General features: G+C 39.5%; 1 protein-coding gene across 1 annotated transcript in view; it reads right to left on the bottom strand.

Moving 5' to 3' along the window:
- The window catches only part of Adam7 (ADAM metallopeptidase domain 7), a 59,913-nt gene extending 51,467 nt beyond the window's left edge, over positions 1 to 8,446 (bottom strand). Inside the window, exons 1-4 of the mRNA XM_071609321.1 lie at positions 8,394 to 8,446; positions 7,366 to 7,471; positions 3,359 to 3,435; positions 1,156 to 1,234 (exon numbers count right to left, since the gene is read on the bottom strand). Of these exons, the coding sequence (XP_071465422.1) occupies positions 1,156 to 1,234; positions 3,359 to 3,435; positions 7,366 to 7,471; positions 8,394 to 8,446 (315 nt within the window). The remainder of the gene's footprint in view (positions 1 to 1,155; positions 1,235 to 3,358; positions 3,436 to 7,365; positions 7,472 to 8,393) is intronic.
- Positions 8,447 to 22,992: the final 14,546 nt, after the last annotated feature.

Raw genomic sequence — 22,992 nt, 5'->3', positions numbered from 1 at the left:
GTAAATATTATTATCTCATTATTTTCCTTTCAGACACGTTAGTATTTCATTCCTGGGTTCCACATTTTCCTGTGCTTTCTGAATTACACTGTCTCAGTCGGAAACATTTGAGTCTGCTTTAGAGATCTTGTACCTGAATCACATCATTACTTTGTGTAAAACCAAGTATGGATTCTTTCATCACACATTTCATAGTCTACTAGGTGATGACACCAGTTTCAGATATGCAAACCTTTTCTATATAAATATCATTCCCTCAATTCATCCTAAAATCTTTGCCATGCTGACCCTCTTGTGTTCATATCACAATTTCCCCAGCTGCCTATGAAATGAAGCCAAGCTCTTGATGCTTCCTGTAAGAAGACCCTGCCTTCCTCCAAGCCCCCCTCATGCCCTTCTTTCCGGCCTCTCTGCTTCAATCCTGCTGGCAGCCCCCAACTCCTCATGGTGGTTTGCTCATGGTGAGCCTGTCCGGTGCTACTCTTCCCATTATTTCCATGGTTCAGCTCCTGCCTGTAGATGACAGAGGCCTTCTGGGGACCTCACACCCTCACAGGATGGCCACCAGCCCCTGCATAAAGGGACGTCACCAAGTTTTCCTCTGGTTCTGTGTCTTAAGACGATATGATGACTGAGATCCCCCAGAGGTTGGCATTTGCTTTAAATAGAGGAAATAAGTTTTTTAACGCATAATTTTGGTAAGAAGGACTTATATTGTTCTTGGCTAGAGGGTGGCAGACGGTATGTTCTGGAAGGGGAGTGAAGTAAAAACTATAATCTATATCCACTAGAATAATAGTGGTTAAAACAACGTTTCATATGGAAAATAAGAAGAAACCACCATCACTAGCTTAAGTAGATCCCACCAGGATGCTCTAGTCTTCTTTGGGGTCCTGCTTTGCCCTTCCTCCAGGCTTAGCACAATATTGACTCTAGAAAAGTCAGTTGATTAAAGAGAGACACATTATGGGGATCATTTGTTAGAGAAAGGTGCCTGTTTTCTATTCAGGTCTCATTTGGTGAGATGAATCAATTCAGGGTTTGGTACTGACATGGCGCCTTTTGGAGAAATTGGTAAGGCTTGAATTGAGTTTTGGAATCACATCAGGAAATATTAGTTTCAGAAAAGTGACACGGAAAGGTTCTGTAAGCTACCGTGATTAGAGGATGATGGACGAGCATTTTTTTTTTCAAGGTGTAGAAGGTCTCACTGTAATTTGAGGACAGGAACTCCCTAAAAATGAGAGCAGAGAGGATATGAGGATGATTCACTCTAAAACCCTAAGCGATAAAGGCAACCATGTGATGAGCGGCCTCCAGACCATGATCAAATATTAGCAAAACAAACAAACAAAACTTAAAATCCAGCCCTACCGATGACAACATGCAGCATGAATGGACTAAATATCCCAATTAAAAAATCAGAGGTTTTTGACAGAATTCATTAAATATCAAGAGCCAACTAACTGCCATCTTACAAAATGCACATTTTAAATGTAAAGACAAAAGCATAGTGAAAAGTGAATGAAAAATAGTGTATTATGTAAATAGTAAACATAGGAAGTCTACACATAATATCAGGTAACAAAATTAAAAACTTGTGAGTACTATCAAACATTTTAAAAGAATAATATCTTTAGAAAATGTAAGATAAGAGAACACTACCCAACTCATTTTATTTATTAAAATGAGTAGATTAAACTGTGGGTTAAACCCTGGGGTGCTTTACTGGTCAAAGCCACATCCCCAGCTCTCTTTTTAAAAAAAAAAAAAAATTTTTTTTTTTTTGAGAGAGGGTATCCTAATTTGCCCAGGTTGACATCAGATCTGGGATTCTTCTGATTCAGCCCACCGAGCCACTGGAATTACAGGCAAGCTCCACAGTCCTGGGCTCCTACTAATTTTATATGACCAATGTCATCTAATGTCAACTTCGACACAGTTTCAAACACCATGAACAAGTTGTAAGTTGAATACCACAATATAATTTAAAATAATGAATAATAGGCAAATAAGATTTTATCTCAGGAATGCAAGCATAGGTACAATCAATCAGTGTAAATCCCAGTATTGATGTTTAGATGAATGCAAACAAAACACCTGGAACAAACTTCTTAATAGTTCACATCAATGGCATATCTATAAAGTAATGTCATATTAATTACTTAATATTTAACACTTTCAATAATTGATAAACTCTCTTGGAGGAAAAAAACACTCAAATTATTGAAATCAGAAAAAAAGAAGATTATCACTGAAGATACTATAGACATTAAAAAAGAGCAAGAGAATATTATGAAACATCATGCCTAAAGTGTGGTAACTTAGGCAAAACCCATATTTCCATGAAAGTTTTAGTTTAAAACTGACACAAAGGGAAATAGAGAATCTGAATGACCTTCAGTCAATTGATAACGTGACTCTAAATTTTAATCAGAAACATAAAGCCCCCTTCATTGTGACCCTGGGTAAGCTATTATTTTTCTATATTTTTATTGGGATTCAATGCTATATATATGATAAGCTATTGTTTTAATGTACTTACTTCATATAGATGTTGTAAGACTCAAGAAATAACTTTAATAAAAATACACAGAAACCACTTAATAAATATTAGCTCCCTTCATGTGGAGAATATGCAATCTGAAAATATTATCAATATGATCATGCTATTAGGCTTGCATTTTCTGCATGTTTGTCTAGTGGGAGATTTAGGATGGGAAGGACGTTTTTCTGTATTTTTTGTTTGTTTTAGCTAACAGACCTGAGTCTCCATTCTCTAATAGTGGCATCATTCCAAGTGACTGAACAATCAACAACAACCTGTGCTTTTATAGTTTGGGTCTCTGAGATACAGCTATCCCATGTAGGAAGGGTTCCGAGAAAAACTGTGAAAATTAACAGCAAAGGGAAGGACTCAAGAAGAGATTTCGGGGTTGGTTCAACTATATAAGATATCAGGATGAAGCAAATTCTTCCCAGTTCTTAGCTTACTCTCCAAAACACTTAGTTCTATATCTATTTTAAACAACATAGAAGTCAATTTCAAAACCATGGGTTTCAAAATTCTTTTATTCTACTGATTCAAAAAGCACTAACGTGTCAACTCTTTTCCTAAAGTGTCTATATGAAGCTCAGGAACTCCAAGTGCCCCAAAGAGTTACTTAGAAACCACACAAGCGTGTCGATAGCTGTCTCTAAGTTGTTGAGAGGCAATGACTTTATATCTGAAGAGGAAGAATTCACATAATACAGAGATAACAGTGACTTGAAGAATTGACTTTACTGGCAGTTTTAGAAAAACTGGGATATCAGAGATGGCAAAATCTATAAGTGATGGAATCACACTAGAACTTACCTTGATCTTAGAAGGTGAAGGATTAAGGTTTTTCTATTGAGTTTTATTTCATACAACAATTCTTCTTCATAGGCTTCCTGAAAAAACAAGATCTGTCATGTGACTTCCACACAAGCTGGTCAGGAGCCTGCTGCTAGTGGGTGGTGTGGGGTAGGAGTGGTCACCTATCCCCAGTTCCTAGCCGTCCTTACAGGGAGCAAACACTGGGCGTGCTTGTCTTAAAGAGAACTAGTATTAGAAGGAAGATTTCACCCAAGTTATTCTTAATTAAAATTTTCAAAGGACATTTTTCTCTAGAAATGAAATAATAATAAAATACAATAAATATTCTCCCCTCATCCAGCCATACACAAATTCCTGTATGTCCATACAGCATGCCTCCAAAACACACAGATCTTCTGTTTTCTGGTTTTGTTTTTAGCAGTTTTGTATATGCTGTTTTATAGTTTCCATTTTCAATTAAGAAATCATGACCATTCCCTTACAAATGTTCTCTTGCAAGAGTGTGTTTTAAGGCTTTCCCCCCCAAAAAAAATGTGAGTGAAACATCATACATCATTTATTTAATCTGTATCAATTATCAGAAATTTGTTTTGGGATGTTCACTGTACTTAGAGTTGCATTGTTGACAACTTGGAAAAAATGTAGGGCTTTTGATAAATACTGATAAATATCCTAAAGAAAAGAAATCTAAATGTAGAACTTCACCAAAAATTAATACTGGTTTCATGTGATTATTTGTAGCAGTCATATCTATTACTGGTATGTTGATTGCTTAACATACCAGTAATAGATATGACTGCTGCAAATAACTTTCCAGTCATGGATATTACTACTAATAATTTTTTTATACATTATAACTTGTGATGTTCTGTTTGATAGCATTGGCATTGGTAATTTTCTTTTGTGTCTTTCATTATTTGTAGTTTTTTTAAAATATGAATTTCTGCTTCATGTCCATTTACCATCTTCTTTGGTAGTATTTTATTTTCTTATGATTGATAATAATTTTTTCATAATTTAAGTTGTTGGTCTTCATTGTACAAATTTCTTTGAGCTCAATGTCCATTTATTTGACAGTTGCAGCTTCAACTACAGTGATAATAATGAAGACAGAGTGGTGTACAAGGTGGAGGCCGCTGGCCTCACAGAAGCTCTAGATTGGCAAAGAAGGTGACCAGATAGCCACAGAATCAGGTGTGATTAACATCATAACAGGAGAACCACAGCAGTATTCCAGCACCACAGGCAAGAAACAGCATCTGTGAAGGTCCTGAGGTAGGAAGGAACCCGGCTGATTGGAGGAACATGGAGGGAGAAGTTCAAGGTTGCTAGAGAATCAAGGACACGTTTAGCACAAGTGGGAGGGAGAGATACAGGAAGAAGATGAGCAAGAACAGCCCACAGAGGTGAAGGCCTGAGACTTCTCCTAAGAGCAGACAAGCAAAGGCCAGCATGGAATTTCAGACACTGGGTCTGAGAAATCAGCACTGAGGAGGGGAAGCCCCTGGAAGGCGGCTCGTGCAGAGCAGGTGCCTTGGCAGGGGATTAACGAGGAGTAAGTAACCTCAAAGATATGCACCTCTGCTAGACTCCAGATGCACCAGTCATTGATTGTCAGGGTAGGCAAACCTTAGAGGAGTCAAGAAGGAGCCCAGGGTTTGGGGTATTCTATCTGTTTAACTCTGTCCTGACCAGGTGAGGATCTGATGAGGGACGGCTCTGAGGTGTGGGGGGCCTTAGTTTTGTATTTGTTGGAAGTGAGGTGTGCACAGTTCAGACTTTTTTGGTTGCAAAAAAAAAAATAGGACTTATAATAAAGACATGGAATTCACAGTCGGGCAGGCAAGAAGCAATGTGCTCCATCCAGAAGGGTCCAGTCACATATTTCAACATATATGCGCGTGTGTGAGCATAACGATGGGACAGTGGGGCTTTTTGTATCATTTGAATATTTGAGTGTGAAATTTTATTAATTAAGAAATTAATGGGATTTTCATTTTAGGTGTTTTTTTTTTTGAGACTTATAAATACTTGGGAAGACATTACCTCATACTTAGATACATGCTGCACTAAGTCTTCCCTACTGTTAACATCCTACATTACTGTGGTATTTCTGTTACAACTGATGAATCAGGATTGATGTGTTATTATTATTTTAAATCCACACTTATTTGGATTCCCTTAGTTTTTGCATAATGACATTTTGCTCTTCCATAATCCCTTTCCAGGCACCACATTGTTTATTTGTCATGTCTCCTCAGCCTCCTCAACCCTCAGATTTTCCTAATTTTCAATGACTGACAGTTTTGAGGTATACTCAACAGGTACTTTGTAGAATGCCTCTCAATTTTTTGATGTTTTTTTCCCTTATGGTTAGACTGTAGTTATGGATATGAGGGTGAAAGCCACAAGAGAAGGTGCCATTTTGTCACATCCAGAGTCCTTGCTATGAGGAGGACTTTGCATTCATGAGGTTGGCCTTCATCACAGGGCTGAGGTGGCGTTTGCTACCTCTCCCCTCTGTGAAGTTACTCTTTTCTTTCCCTCCATACTGTACTCTTTGTAAGGAAATCATAATGCACAGCCCAGCCCATACGTAAGGGGTGGGGACTCATGCTCCACCTCCTGGAAACAGAAATGTCTACATAAATTATTTAATTCTTGTAGATGAGAGATTTGCCTATTCTTCCACATTGATTTATTTATGTCTATTTGGGCTCACGGATCTTAGTCTATTCTTCAGGTTATAGTACAAGGCCATGTTATTTATTTGTTCAAATTATCCTAGCTTTGGCCCTTGAGAGTTTTTTAAGTGATTTCCTGAGTTCATCAATGTGAGTTTGGAGCTTTGTGTGGTTTTTTTTGGGGAAAAGGGGGTTGTTCATTTGTTTGGGCACTTTCTAGTACTACAAAATGCTCCAGGCTCATCTTGAATCTTTCCCACCTGTATTCAGGCTATATATTAATAATGGAAATTTTAATATTAATATTGAAGGCTTAAGATAATAGCTTCCAGGAGAGCCCACTGTGGTAGAAAACTGGTTGTGCATCCTTGATTGGATACCAGCCTTTGACCAGTACAAATGATGGGAAGGTGAAAAAGGAGTTGGAAATCAAGAGAAAAATTATTTATAAAGATAATTATTGGAGAAAAATAGACATCATTTACCAAATGAGATTGGAAGGAGAGTTACTTTTTGTCTCAAGCCCTGAGACAGAGGTATCAATAGGACAGTTTGGAAAGTTGAAAAATATCTTCCTTTGATTGAGAACTCTAATAAGTGAGAGCCTGGGAAACAGGCTGCTGCAGTGGTAGAGAGAAACAATTCCTTGCCTTGGGATAGTTGTTGGAGTGAAATGCCTGTCCATATTTTCCATGCACCAAATTTAAAACCTAAAATGCAAACTGCAAGTGTTTAATGATACACATCAAGAACATTCATCTAAGACCTTTCATAACAATGGGATTGAAAATAAACTAATTGTGAATCTTGCTCCCTTTTATTATCCATTTTCCATGATAAATATTCATTTCTTTTGACAATAATATTTTAAATATTTTTAAAGTTCAAGACTTGCACAAACATCCTTCTAAGTACAGGCCAAGAAGGACTTTTTGTTCCTAAGAAAATGGTCCAATTCTGCTTCAGAATATATTGGCTGTACGGCAAATAAACCTGCATGCTAGGTCTCAGGGAAAACAAAATAAATTCTCAGGATGACATTCCATGGGCACCAGCTCAGAACAAGTGAGGTGGCTCTAGACCAACTTGGAGAAGTGTGGCTGGAACACCTCGCTTAATGGCGCCCCCTAAAACCTGATGTTTGTTTCCTAGCCCATTGAGGGGTTGTGCACCCCTAAGCACAGGCTCTAAGCTGAATGGGAGTCCTCCCAAGAACTGAGACTCCTCTCTTTCTATTTGCTTCTGGCTGGACCCAGAGGAAGCTTTCCATATTCCTGTGAAAGCAATAAACTGTATTTACTGAATGACACTCATACCTACCGGCACATCATGGTGATCATGGGCATAGTCAAGGTCTCGCTTCTGCATCAGAGAAAGCCGTTTCACATGGACCAGTTGGTACAGATCTGCTCCAAGGATCACTTTTTCAGGAAAAAAGCAAAAACAAAAACAAAAACATGAGGGGGGAAATCCAGCTGATATTAACATTCATCCACACAGAGACTGAATGTGCATTTTTCTCATTTTATACACAACAACATTGAGATGGATATTTACAAACTAGGAAAATATAAGTAAAATTGGAAAGGGGTCAAAGACATAAATGTCCCTCATCTTCCTCCATAGTTTCACCCTGTTCTGTACTGGCCATCTTTGTCTCCTCAGACCTGTCTCTGGTTCTGCCTCCTGTCAAAGTCTGAACTGGAAGGTCCTGTTGCTTTGTAAATTAACAAATTTTTGTCTTTCAGAAACATTGACATTTGAGGTCTTAACTCCCACAGTGAAGGGTAAGGCTTTCACTTGCTAGTGAACTGTAGGTAGCCCCACGTCAGGATAAACACAATCTTCTCTACTCAGGTCCTATCACATTGATGGTCACCTGTGAGGTGACCTGGGACCTTAAAGAGCTATAAAGAGGAGAGGGCATGCACGTTTTGGAACATGCTCTGATTCAAATCAAGTTTTTACCAGTTTAACAGCTGTGTGATTATGAGTAGCTCTCTGATTTGTAAACACTACTCGCATGTCCCTTATCTGTAAAGTGGAGATGATATTATTGAATTTAAACATTCTAATGTACAATGTGACTAATGGCTAGCACAGTCCTGCACTATTGTAGGTATTTGGTGAATGTCCACTATGGGTCAGAGTGCTTAAGAGTGATATGGAATTTCATAGAATCATCAAACCTCAGGATTAGCCATAACCTAGTCCAAGCCCTACACTAACGGTTCTCAGCAAAATCACCTGTGCATAGCTAATGTTCTTATTATTTACAATTTAAACTTTGTGGCTAAAGAGATATTGCCTCATAGTACAACCAGAAAACCCTGACAAAAAAAGACATACCTTTGACCTGAGAAGTGAGTAAAATCATCAAAAATATAGACCTGGGGAGCATTCTGAACGGTCCTGGTGGAAGAGGGGCACCGCTGGCACCTGAGAAGAGCCGTGCCCTGCTCCTTGTCCTTGGTCCACCGCAAGGATGCAGAGCCTAACAGCTAGATGGGCAGTTTTGATCTGGCACAAGGAAGTGTTCCTGACCAAGTTGCACAACTTGCTAGAATGCTTGAGGCCAAAACCTGAGGGCTGGACAGCGTGTGCTAATTAAAGAACCCCTGAGGTGGTGGTGGAGGTGGCTTGGCATAGATTCCTACTTCATGCCTAACAGAATATGATTCTTGATCTACTAAAACTTCAAAAGTGAAAAGATCAGGAATGTTTTAGAAAAAAAAATATTGAAGGGATGATATCTAGTTTGGTTGAAGAAGGTGAAGTCCCGGCCATGTTGATGACCACAGGTAAAAGCCATAAGGGGACATTTACTAAATAAGATAAAAACATTGAAAATTATATATGTCATAAATCACATAAAAGACAGAAACTCTAGACGTGAATGCAAAATATCTAACAAAAGGTGTGGATTGCCTTTTAATATAGCATGGTTTCAAATTAATACAAAAAAGAATATACAGATAGCCAAGTGTACAAAGGACTGGGGTGAAGCTCTTTATAAGGTCTGGCTTCCCTGAGGTATTAGAGGAGATCTTCCCCTGCCAGTACCAGCCCTTGGTCTGCATTTAGGATTCTGTCCCTTCTGCACCTCGCAATGTCTCCCTAGTATTCCCACCAACTGAAGCAATCCATGCCAACTGCAGGTGTCCTTTTGAGATTTAAACAAGCTTGAAACTCCCCTTTTGGAAAAATCTTACCCTTAATTCTCAATCTTGATATTATGTCTTACCAGGACTGTTTGAGGCACTTTTTTTTGGTAGAGGCAGTACTGGGATTGAACTCAAGGGCACCCCACCACTGAGCCACATCTCCAGCCCTATTTTGTATTTTATTTACAGACAGGGTCTCACTGAGTTGCTTAGCCCCTCATTTTTGTGGAGGCTGGCTTTAACTCATGATCCTCCTGCCTCAGCCTCCCAAACTGCTGGGGTTATAGTTTGCACCACCGTGCCCTACTTGAGGCACTTTTCTTATATCCAACTCATGCTGATACATTTCAGGATGGCATCTACCTGTATTATTATCTGAATGAATGGCTTAATGTCTCTAGTGGATATATCATGTCTATATCCAATGGGCATTTTAGTTTCTCATCATACTTGTCCTTATACTACCCCTTAAAATATTCTATTTTGCTCCTTTGACTTGACAGACTTCTTAACTTTTTCCTAGTTTTCTGGCAACTAGTAAACATACCCATTCTATCTATCCTTTAAGTTTTGGAGTTCCTCCAGGATTATCCTATACCTTCTTTCCTCTAATTATGCTCATTCCAAAACCATCTCATGTTCAGATGTGGTTTGGTTATCTTTCTGCTCTATGTCTCAGATTTTATGTTTCTAGCCATCTAAACAACAAACCTTCACAGCCAACTTTCTATTCAACTTTTTCATTTGGGAGACACAAGCTCCACATGAGCAGGACTTAAAGTTCTACCCCCCCACACACTGAATCTCTGTCTCAGATACTGATCCCCCATTCATTTATCATGACAATTCTCAAAGTCATTACCATCTTTGTACCTCTCACAATCCTTCCATCACTAAGAATGTTTATTTGACCTACAAAAAAGATCCCATCTCCTTCTCTCTACCTTTTCTGTCTTTGTCTTAGTCTAAGTTACCATGGACTCTCTTGGGCCAAAGTCTAGCAAGTGAGATCTTCTCAAATGACCAACTTGATTATGTCAAGTCCCTGGTAAAAAATTCTTCAATAGGTTTTCATTGATGCTAGCAGAAAGACCCAGTAGACTTTAAAGTTCCCAAAGCTGTATTGTATGTCACTAAGTTTGAGGTTTCAGGCAAGACGTGAAATATTTCTATACTTCTGTTCTCTCCTTTATAAAATGGGCATAATAATATTTATCTCATGGGGCTGATATGAGAAGTAAATTAATCTGTGCGACAAGCAATCTTCTATTTCCTGGTTTATTCACTGTCCACTCTTTCACTTGGCTATTTTACACTCTTTCTTCTGTCCTCAAATCTCTAAATCTTCTCTTCTTTGCTCTTATCTAGTTGCCTTGCTCGTTCACTGAGAAACAAGCCATCAGAAGAGCTCTCACTTTCTCCATTACCATCTCCACCTTGCTGTCAATCAATACCTGTGCCCTGATGGTCTGTGTGCCTCCTGTTTTCTATGGATGTGCCATCCCTTATTTGAAGGTATATGCACCACTAAAGTATTCACTTCTATTCCTTCCTCCACCCCAAAATCAATGGTTATTCCCTGACTCAAAGTATTTCAATTAATATATGCATACATCACTGTGATCATTTTTCTATCCTTTAATAAAATTATTTATTTATTTTTTAATGTCACTCTCCCTTTTACCCAGCTATTACCCATTCTTGGCTTAGACAGTTATTAAACTTCTCAATGAATGATCCCACAGTTGGTCTCCAGTCCCTGTCAAACAGTTTATCTTACTCAACAAATCAGATCTTGTGGATGTTACCAGTGATCTGAGCCATGCAAAATTTGGTGGTCCATTCTCAATACTCACTCACTTTACCTTTTAGCAGGATTTGACAGAATTGATATTTGTATCTTTTTTTCTTTGTGTTTGAGGTGCTGCGGTTTGAGCCCAGGGCTGTGCACATCTGAGGCAAGTGCTCTGCCACTGAGCTGTGTACCCAGCCCTTTATTTTATTTTACTTTATTTTATTTTATATCTCACTGATTCTCCTTGGCTGGCCTGGAATTTGTGATTCTCCTACCTCAGCCTCCTAATTAGCTGAGATTACAGGTGAGCTCCACGTCTCCTAGCCCATTTCTATCTTTTGGAAAGAGCTTAGCTCCTTGTAGGCAGTGCCTCTCTTCCATGCTTATTTCCTGCCTCCTCATAACAGTGTCTAAATGCTCCAGATTCCCAGGGCTCAAGTCTTGAAACTTTTCTCTCTCACCAAAGGAGGTGGTTGTCTTCCCATCTTTTGGCTTTAGACATTCATGTATAAAATGATGACCTCCAAATTCTCCATCTCACCTGGTCTCTGAATTTCAGACTTAGAACCTCTTCACTTGAAGGTCTAGTCAAGATCTCAAACACAAGCACAAAGTCTGAACCCTGCTCTCATCCTCCAAACCTGGTATTTTCACAGACTTTCCTATCTGGGATATTTCAACTCCATACTTGGTTATTCAGGAATCATCCTTGATCCCTTCTTTTCCTGACAGTTGGCAGCACCCTCGTCAGCATATCTAGTTGCTTCTCTCCTGAAATGACATCAAGGTTCTCACCACCTCCCACACTTAACTTCTACTGTGCTGATCCAAGACACCTTCATCTCTACCCTCGTTTATTGAAATCACCTCTTCACTTGTCTCACAGTTTTACTCTTGGTCCCTCGCCATGTGTTCTCTGTGCCTCTTCCAGATGCACCACATATGTGATTCTTCTGTCCTGACCCTTTCAATGGCTTCCCCTCTCAGAGTGCTAGCCACGGTCCTGTGATAGCCTCCAGGACCTACATGGTTTATCTTGATGTTCTCTGGCTTCACATCTTACCATCCCCCTCCCTCTCCACTCGGAGCCAGTTACTGTGTGCCCATGCGTATTTATGGAGCATGCCAGGCACATTCCGCTTCAAGGGTCTTGGCTTGCTGTACCTTCTGCCAGGGACGCTCTCCTTGAAGATAGTCACGTGTTTTGCTTCCTCTCTCCTTTCAGGTCTCCGTGCAAACATCATCTCATAACTGAGGTCTACTCCAAGCACATTGTGCCAAATAGACCTTTCCATGTCTGTGCTGGCACTGCAGGGACCTTTGTTGCTTGGCGTTAGTCACCATCAGAAATGTACATTTACTTATTTATTTATTTATTTATTTATTTTTGCTTTTTTGTATTATTTTATTGTTTTTCTTCCCACATTTTTATTGGTGCCCTATAGTTGCACATCCTGATGGAACTTATTGTTAGATACTCAGATATGCACACAATATCACTCCCCAGCACTTTCCCCCTTCCTCCCCAAACCCCTCCACTCCTTAAAATATAAGCTTTGTGAGGACAATATGGTGTCTGTTTTGTGTTTTGTTTACCACCAAATCATCAGTGCCTGGAACAACAGGTTGCCAATAGATTTTTATTCAGTAAAGACATTAATATATTTTCAAACTTGGAAAGATATCTGGTATGGAGAAAGCACTTAATCAAAATAAAATATTATTATTTTAATTATGAGGAAATTATAAAGTAGATAAAAGTACCCACTCAGAGCCCCTTCACCTGGGTTCAATTCCTAGCACTTAACCTTCCTACCTCTAGATTTTAGACAATATCCTATTTTTCTGCACCTAAGATTTTTTTTCTTCCCCAAATGAGGAAAACAATAGTATCTAATTTGTAGCAGTTGTAAAGAATAAATGAAGTAATTTATGTGCATCACTTAAAAGCAATGCCTCCTGCATATTAAGTCAATGAATGTTGAATATTTTAAGGAGTATTTAAATATGAATCTTCAGTGTGGGTACTTTCCTGTCTTCAACTGTTAATATTCTTTCTGTCTCTGTCTAAGCTCCAGCCTCCCTGGATATCTGTATTTACTCCAAAATTCAACCGTTTCTCCCCTCAAAGGGACACCAGGCTCAGTTGTCTCTCTACCTGTAGCCTTTTCCTCTCCTCCTTGTGGCCAAATTAACTCCCCATCCTTCAGTTCTCAGTTCTAGAGTCACTATCTCAAGAAAGTCCTCCCTTACCCCCAAGTCTTCAGCCATATTTCTTTGTGAAACAAGATACTTTTCCTTCTGAAAACAGCAGTGGTAATAGCCTAGCATTGGCATAAAATAGGTGGACCATTTTATGTAGGTGGACCAAGGCAACAGAACAGAAAGTCGGGAAGTGAGCGCCTGTACCTCTGTGCAGATGCACATCTGTATGTAGAGAATGAAACTAGACCCTCTCACCAGATAAAAAAAATCAACTCAAAAAAAAAAAAAAAGAAAAAGACATAACTTGTAAGACCTGAAACTACTAGAAGAAAATGGGGAATATTCCAGAATGTTTAGGTCTTTTTAGATAAGACCCTAAAACAGAAGTAAAGAGAGACTAATGGGATGATGTCAATCTAAAAACTGTGCACAGTGAAGGAAATAATCACCAGAGTGGACAGAGAAGCTACAGGATGGAGGAAATATTTGCCAACTGCACATCTAACATGGGGTTAAAAATTAGATATTTCTGTCTGACTTTAAAGAAATATTCTACAGTAGTTCAAAGCCACATTAGTTGAGGTCAACCTGTAATTCTCTTGGTAGGCTCAGAAGTCAATCGCAGCCTACTAATTACATTTTAAGTGCACTGAAAAGAACACCACATTCAAAACCAGGAGCTCTGTGTTCTCCTGTAAGTAATTCAGCTTCCTTTGGCAAGTTACTGATTTCTTTGGGCCCCAATGCCTTATTTATAAGTTGGGATTGTTGTCATGTTTGATGTCTAAAGTCTTTTTTAATATTAAGGTGTTCGGTTCCATGTTTTTACTTCCTCCCCTCCTCCTTTTCTTAGACTTTCTCTATTATAAGCAAAAACTTTCACTTGAAAAAAATGGAAGATAAAATATGATTATGAAAAATCGAGGGCATTTTATCCCTATCATAGTCTCCATTTTGCAAATGGAATATCATGAATTTATTAATTAGCCCGCATAGTAAATCTCATGTAATAAATGCAACAAGAAGTTTTTTAAAAAAAAAACCGAGTCAGGCTGTTATGTGAAGGGATGATCTTATTCCTGGGGAGTGGCAGACCCATCATTAGCAGAGTGTACAATTTCACCCTTTAATTGCAGTAATCGCATTCCTTAGCTAAGGACATTAAACGAATTAGTATTTCTAGAGTTTTGGTGGCCTCATGGTAAAGTGGGAACAATAGTGATTTCTACACAGGATCAGTATGTAAATTAAGTAAGATAATGAACAAAAAATAATTCATAGCATATGTCTAACTCTCAATTTCGTCAGAGAGCGGATGTTATTTCTCACTTTCAAGTTAATTCGGTTTCACTACAGCTTTGATGGAGGAGTCCACTGGCTTCAGGGAGAGCAAAGTGGCTTACACAGTGGAGACTGAAGTCCTCACGGTGACAGCATGTGAGACGCAGTCTGATCAGATATCCCCCCGTGGATGAGCAGGCCCCGGGAGATAGCGTTCACATTTCCCTGAGTCCCACCTTCCTGCAGAACAGAGTCACATCTTCCCCTCACCCCTCTGCCCTCCCACGTCCCTCCTGGTATCTAGTATCAGTGATGAACTCCTCGTTCTGATCCACTGAAAAAACATACCTTCAGAAGAACAAGCTCCCCGACTGTGTCTGCCACCTTCCTGTGCCCAGATCCTCACTGCTTTAGTGACCGTGGCTGACGGGCCACGCTCTCAGCGAGCAGCAACATCTCTACCACAACCCGAGGCCCCAGCCTCTCTCCCCTCTTCAAGGACCTCACAGCAGCAGGCAGGGTCCCTCCTTCATCTTCCCTTCCCCTCGGTCCTAGAGAAGGTCCGCAGGCGAAGAATCAAGGTCTGACTTCCTTCATCTACAAACATGTCCTATTAACTCTCTGAAGTTCAAATCCCGCTCCAGCAACCTCAGTGGTTTTCAAAATGTTCTCCAAGAGTTAACACGGACCACCATCCCTGTCCTTCTCATCATTCTCTCTAAGCCACCCCTTCAGGGTGACAGCACGTGGCTCATATATTCGTGGTGATGCTGGTGTATAAAAGCCTACTGCACTGCCACTCACGTCAAAGTATAGCCATATAATTAATGTACAGTAATAATGCTTTATAATGATAATAGGTGGCTATTTCACTCTCACATTTACTCTGTCATGAAGGCAAGGAAATATTTCTGGGTTCCTTGAACTTGGCAAGGCATGTATTTGTATCATTATTTTAGAGCGTGCTTCTTCTTAATGAGAAAGAGTCTTCTGTGACCCAGTACACTGAGTCACGCCAGCAGCAACCTCACCCACCTCGGGTTTGTGGAAGGTCACCCTATGATGTTTGCACCCTGACCAAGTCACCCAGGATGCCTTCCTCGGGTTCCCCATTGCGGAGGGATGATCCATCTACAGGTATTGGAATGCTATGCAGAGATTTTTGTCTATTATCAAGTCAACATCTCCAATGCCCAGAACCATCCCTCACACATGGTAGACTCTCAGTAGCTACTTGTAGTGAAAGTTATTCATGGAACCATATCGTCCTTTTAGTTTACATTTTATTTTCAAGAACCCAAGTCTCATAAATGAGTTTCTGAGACTCTAGACTCCTCTGACTTCCTGGGGAGGATTTCCTAGCAGCATGTTGAGTCCAACTTAAGACTTAAGGTGCTGTGTCCAGTTGCGATCTGCAAACTATTTTATAGCCATCCACGGAAAGGAAGAAAGGACCTCACCATTAGTCAAATGACCTTTTGGTGATCAGCCCAGTTCTTGGCACCTTTGACCCCTTGATTGTCACACTGGGTGGGTTCTCCCACACGACTCGCCTTTCATCTGCCTACGGTTTCAGCTGAAGCAACATTTTCAAAGCTGACTGAGCGGAACTCAGAAAGCCCTCCTTATTCCATGGTGGCTTTGGGGTAGTCTCGCTCCATGCCCTTCTCCTTCAGCTTGACCATATGGTCAGTCCCTCTCTAGAACGCAGAGCTCCATGGGGCCCATGGACTTCATGACATCTGTCACTCTTCCCCGACTGCTAACACTGTGCCCGCCTGTGCCCAGCAGTCGGTAGCCAGTGTGTGGTGAGCAGCTTGGAGAGAGGGTCCCCTCTTCTCTTTTCTTCTTGGTGCGGACTAGTCGTAGTCAGGTCTGGATGTTAAGTTTAATTGTTGGCTTAGATCTTAAAGTCATATCTGTAAAGTCACATTGCCTCTGCCTACGACTGTTCCAAAGTATTTGCAAGTGATTAGTAAAATTAGGAATTATTAGGAAAACTTTGATTTTTATCTTTAGAAATATGTGCAAGCTTCTGGAAGACAGAATCTGTGGCTCCTATCCATTTGTCCTGTGCAGGGTCTAACACCACCAGTCCAAGCATGCTATACTCACAGATACGGAGACTCAAATGGGAGTTCAATAATTTGATTATTTTATCTTAACTTTATCACTATCGCTTGTTACTGTGACTGAAAGTGTTCACTGCAACCTTCATTTTTCTAGTAAAATTTGGACCACTCCTGGTCTCTGTAGTGTAAACCCAAGACTGCTTAAAAGCCCCAGAGTTCCCTGGTTATTTGTGGACTATCAAATGCTGGGAGCCAAGGTCATATTAAAATCTGAGATCGCTGGGACATCCAATCATGTTTTTCATCTGAAAATAGAAAAGAAAGCAAGGGCATCTCTGTGATCTGCCCATTCAAGGCCTGCAGATTGCGCTCACCCACAAGTGTACCTTCCGGCACAGTTGGATCTCTGTGTGCCTGGAGTAGCAGCACTTCACTGATCAAGGGTCAGAGGCCGAGGAGGCCCCCAAGCCTGTGCCAGGAACTCCCCACTGCTAACTTTGACACCAGGGAGAGTTACGGAGGGTACTTGGGCACCCAGAGATTCCTTAGGTCAGAATGCACACATTGGATTCAGGTTTGAATTAACCCCTCCAGCCAGGATGAAAGAAAACTGATACTCAGAGCTTTGGCTTCTATAAGGCACTTAGTCATTCAGTTTTAACAATCAGTGTTAGCTATTATTGAGACATTTTACAAATAAAAACCTGAGACTCAAGAGAAAAATTTAAAGACAATCAGCAAACGGTGGAGCTTCATGCAAGCCCAGGTCTCTTAAAGAATTAGTTTATAAGGTTCTACTATTCCATCCTCTCATTACTGAGTATCACAGAAAATCATTAGGTTTCAATTTCCAGGGTATACAAAGAACTCAAAAAACTTAACACCAATACAAACAAACAAACAAACAACAACAACAAAAAGCAAAAAATCCCAAATAACTTAATAAATAAATGGGCAAAGGAACTGAACAGACCCTTCTCAAAAGAAGAAATACAAAGGTAGGAAGATATATGAAAAAAGGTTCAACATCTCCAGCAATCAGAGAAATGCAAATTACAACTACATTGAGATTTCATTTCACTCCAGTCAGATTGGCAATTATCAAGAGGACAAGAAACAATAAATGTTGGTGAGGGTGTAGGGAAAAGGGTACACTCAATACATTGCTGTTGCAACTGCAAATTAGTGCAACCACTCTGGAAAGCAGTATGGAAAGTCCTCAAAAGACTAGGAATTAAATCACCATTTGCCCAGTTATCCCACTCCTCAATATATATCCAAAGGACTTAAAATCAGCATACTACAGTGATGCAGCCACATTAATACTTATAGCAGCTCAATTCACAATAGCTAAGCAATGGAGCTAACCTCGGTGCCCTTCAACAGATGAATAGATAAAGAAAATGTGGTATATATACACAGTGGAATATTACTCCACCATAAAGAAGAATGAATTTGTGGCATTTGCCAGTAAATGGATGGAAATGGAGATTATCATGCTAAGTGAAATAAGCCAGTCCCCTCAAACCAAAGGCTGAATGTTCTTCCCGATGTGGGGACTGTAACACACAATAAGGAGGATGGGGTGGGGAAGAATAGAAGTTCATTGGATTAGACAAGGAGGAATGAAGGGAAGGAGGGTTGGGAATAGAAAAGACAGTAGAGTGAATTGGACATCACTTTCCTATGTTCATATAGGAATACATGACCAGAGTAACTTCACATCATGTACAGCCCCAAGAACGGGAAGTTACACTCCATGTATGTATAATATGTGAAAATACATTCTACTGTCATGTATAACTAAAAAGAACAAATAAAACAGATTCTCAAACTTATGTTGAAAAAATTAATGCTAGGCAGGTTAAACTCCAAGGAAATAAGCATCAGACTGAAACAGATAGCCATGAAGTGCTTTGCTTCAGGATACCCCTTCTAGAGCAGACCTTCTATAATTACACACCCGCATCTGGAACTGGCTATTTTATTACATGGAAGCCATGGCAGAGAAAAGCAGGAATCATTTTCCCAAGAGTATATTTCTGTCTTGAATTATTTTTTTGTCCCTCGAAGGTTCTTATATTACATTTTAGTTAAGAAGAACTGAAAGGAGAATTTGGAGAGTAGAAGGAGTAGAAGACCTCTCAAAGAGCCATATAACAGCACTGCACACACGCCCATGGGGAGGGGCGTGCAAACACACACACACATACACACACACACACACACACACACGGGCCAATGAAAAGAGCAAGGAAAAGAAAAATGGCACTATGGAAAAATCAAGAAAATCTAGACATCACCTCTAAGATCAGACAAAATGAACACAACCTCTATTAGTGACCTTTACTAACATCGTCTTTCGCTGATTTGAGCGCTTACTGTAGCCCGCACACACAGCTAAATGTTAAATCCTCCAAAGCTTCCAAAAGATGACTGTGCTTCCTCCCATGCTCATGAACCTGGGTCCTCCTCTGTGCAGTGGGTTTGGTGTTGCTGGGGGTTTCACAGACCAGCAAACCAATAGCTTTGCAGTCCCACCCATGTCCTAAGTGAGCATAAGGGTTCCATCTCAATCTCTCCTGCAAGGTCCAGGTTTGGTCAGAAGACCACATTGACCTCTTTCAAAGGTACATAATCTTTTTGTTAAACCCAAGCACATTTCTCCTGCGGAAACTTCTGATTCAGACCAGTTAGAAATTTCATTTGAGTAACTGGAAAAACAGAAAGGTGATTGGAGCATATATATCTAAAGAAAACACAAACCTCATCAGCACCAGGATCGATGTGTGTCCATTTTTCTAAAATTAGCTCCGAATCCATTAAGGTTATTAGGTAGTGAAAGTTTTTTCCTAGCTCTAAAATGTTCTGTTCCTAATAATAATAAATCTGACTTCAACCACGCGCTCTGTAAAAAGCACTCTCAAAGAGTAAAATTACTGAAAGAGCGTTTTTCAGTAAACCCAATGAGGCTTTCTCTCTAATCTACAGACAGAATATTTGGGTCCTCTGTTTCTATGAAGCTTATTTTAACTTCCCAAGTGGATGCAAAACAAAAACAAAACCAACAAACAATGTAGTCACTTTTTTTCTTTGGAGTAAGAATGATGGATTTGCTTTACACCTTTGTTTCCTGTGTGTACATCCGCAGGTCTATATGCAGATACATTTGATCCCAGAGAGTCAGTTAACTCGGAAACTAGTGGATTTCTGGGATGTATTCCAAAAGAGAATTTCAAGGACTTTACCAGCAGTATTTAGATCTACTTTTCTCGTTAGTATTAATTTCATGGGTTTGCTGTTAGATTTCTGTGGGATGCATAAAAATTATCTTCAAATTTCTGAAGATTTAGAATTTTCTGAATAAAATTTAAACATATTACATACCCTGGACTGAGAGCAAGGCTTGGAGGTGATTTACAATAAGGTGGTGGTTGGGGGAATCCAGAGGAGTGTGCCTAACTGTAGGTAGGAGTCCCAGGACCTTGGAGACTTACCCAGCCTAGCAAAGCTGGAGACTTCGGTGAGTGTATTTTTACATCCCAAAAGATTAGAGTGAAAATCCAGGGTCTTTTTCATTCTGTCTGAGATGATCAAAGGCTGTTCCTCCTTCTTCTGTTAAAAGTAAAAGAAGCACTGGGCCTTCTCTTAGATGCAAGCAAAGAAAACCCAGATCTCCCCGATCCTTGTCTAGGGAGTGTCTGGCCCTCACAAAGGGGATCTTCCCATCAGGCTGTCATTGTGTCATCCCAGGGTAAGAGCTGCCACAAGGGGGCAGTGTTATTATTATGAAAATACTGGTAACTAACCTCACTCTCATCCAGGACACCTCTTATGCATATTAGGAGTAAAAGTAATAATAATGAATATTAAAAACCCAAGGTTCACTTTTCTTCTTTACTTCTTTCATATTTATGTTTTATTCTTGCACATCACCTGCCATTGTGAGTTATCTTTTTTTTAATATGTTTATTCTTAAGTTTTAGGTGAACACAATATCTTTATTTTACATTTATCCGGTCCTGGGGATTGAACCAGTGCCTCGTGCATGCTAGGGGAGCGCTCTACCACTGAGCCATGGCCCCAGCCCCTGTGAGTTATCTTAAACTTAAAAAAAAAACTATGTACAAATAAGTAGGTTGGTGTAGATAAGATAATAAGTTGGAAGAAGAGATGAAATAGACATAAAAAGACAAAGACAGAAAGAGATCCATAAGTTAAGCAGCGAGCTCTGATATTTATTTGTACTAGTTCCACACTGAGGGATTTTGTTGAAGGTTATATATAGGATAAATGAAGCTAATTTAAATTTGCAAGTGATAAGTTAAATATTTGACTATACTAACTGCAGATCTCATTAATCTTTTAAAATTAAATGCATGAAAATTTTCCAAATATTCATAGAATTAAAATTTTTCCAAGAAGAATCATTGAGGCCATACATTAACAAACTTTTTAGTATAACCAAATATTCTCACATAAATGAGAATTATAATTTTAATTCATTACTCCAGTTTTTATTCATTTATGGGATTTAAAATGAAAAGCATAAAACAATTATTAGTCTCTGGTAATGGGTTTATTCTGTATAATGATCTAATTACTTGTGTTATCAATTATATACCATGAGAGGAAGGAAGAAATATAAAGTTGATATTAATTTAAATTAGACTGTTATAGCTTTAGAATATTATACATGTAATCTCCAGGGGAAAACAAAAGAAAATTACTGTGGATTATATACACAAGGAATCAAAACATTTTACTACAAAAGAAAAATCAATTTAACCCAAACAAAGGCAGTAAGGGAGGCAATTAAGAATAAAATCTATTAGACAAAACAGATTACAAGATGACAACAGTGAGTCTGTCATTATTTCAGTGTAAATGGGATAAATTCCTCAATCATAGATAGATAAATAACAAAACAGAACCCAAAACAGGGTCCAACTGTATGCCCTGCACAGGAAACTTCCTTCACCTAAGAAACAGGTTGAGGAAGGGTAGAAAAGATACGCAAATAGAAAGAGAGCAAGTGGGGCCATACTAAGACCAAGTGAAAGAGATTCAGGTCAAAAACCTACAAAGACAAACACAAGCAACAACAATGGAAGGGTCCACCCAGCAGGATAATATGACAACTGTAAACATCCTGCACCAGAGCCCGTAAATACGGGAAGCGTTAATGGAAGTGGATAGCTTGACAGTAATAGCAGGAGACTTCTGTACCCTACTTTCTGTGACGAAGAGACCAACAGGAAACCGAGGGCCTGAACATCACTGCAGACCAACTGGATCTAACATGCAAATACAGAAAACTCCACCCAATTACTCCATCCAGCACTCTATAAATAGTGTTTTTCTCAAGTGTGCAAAGAACATTCTTCAGGATAAACCACACTTTGGCCACCAAACAAATCTTACAAAAAAAAAAAAAAAAACTGAAACCATATCAAGTATCTTCTCATGTCACAACATAATGAAACTAGAAAAATGATAGCAAAAAGTAAACTGGAAACCCCACAATTGTATGTTGTTAAGCCCCACCCTCTAAAACAATCAATACAAAGGCAATCAGAAAATGTATTGAAACCAATGCAAAGGAAAACCCATACCCAAACACATGGGAGACAGAGAGGAAGTCCCAAGAGGGAAATTTATCATCGTAAATACATAAAAAAGGAAGAAAGATCCAAAACCTAACTAACTAGAAAGAGAAGAATAACTAATTTGCAAGCTAGCAGAAGCAAGAGTGTTGTGGGACCCTGGTGTCTTTGTCTTCTTTACAAGGAGTAGATAGTTTTCCTTTCCACATGTTCCTGCCATGGTGTGCCACCACAGGTCCAAAGCCATCAGCCCAATCAGTCATGGACTGGAACCTCCAAAACCGTGAGCCAAAGCCAACATTTTCTTCTTATAAGTGTTCACCTCATTTATTTGTTATAGTAACGGAAACTGACTAATGCCACGAGTTTGAAGAAACTACTTATTTAGCAATAGTAACTGCAGCAATGTATGAATCTCTTCAACATTTTGTGAGTGAAAGATGCTGGACACAAAGCACATATTGTATGATTTCCTTTGTTCTTCTAGAAAAGACAAACTTAATTTATGGTAATGGAAAACAGGTCAGTGATGCATGGGTCCTGGGTGAGACCGAGGCTGAATGGGTAGAGACATGGAGCAAGGGGGAATGGAGGTGTTCTGTGGGTTGGTTGGGAGAGTGGTTACATTTTGTCAAAGTTTATTGAACTACGCTGTTCAGGTAATAGCATAAATTATAACTCAGTAAAGTTGCTTAAAACTATGTGTGTGTGTGTGTGTGTGTGTGTGTGTGTGTGTGTTACAGAGGGAGCCAGAAACTAGGGGAGAATGCTATGGTCCAGTCCAAAGATTGGGTGGATGAATGCAAGTGTTTGTCCATCTAGTG

This window comes from Marmota flaviventris, chromosome 3 (assembly GCF_047511675.1).
Source record: "Marmota flaviventris isolate mMarFla1 chromosome 3, mMarFla1.hap1, whole genome shotgun sequence".
Taxonomy (NCBI): Eukaryota; Metazoa; Chordata; class Mammalia; order Rodentia; family Sciuridae; genus Marmota; species Marmota flaviventris.
Note: the sequence above shows the minus strand (reverse complement) of the source record. Positions and strands in the feature narration are given on the sequence as shown.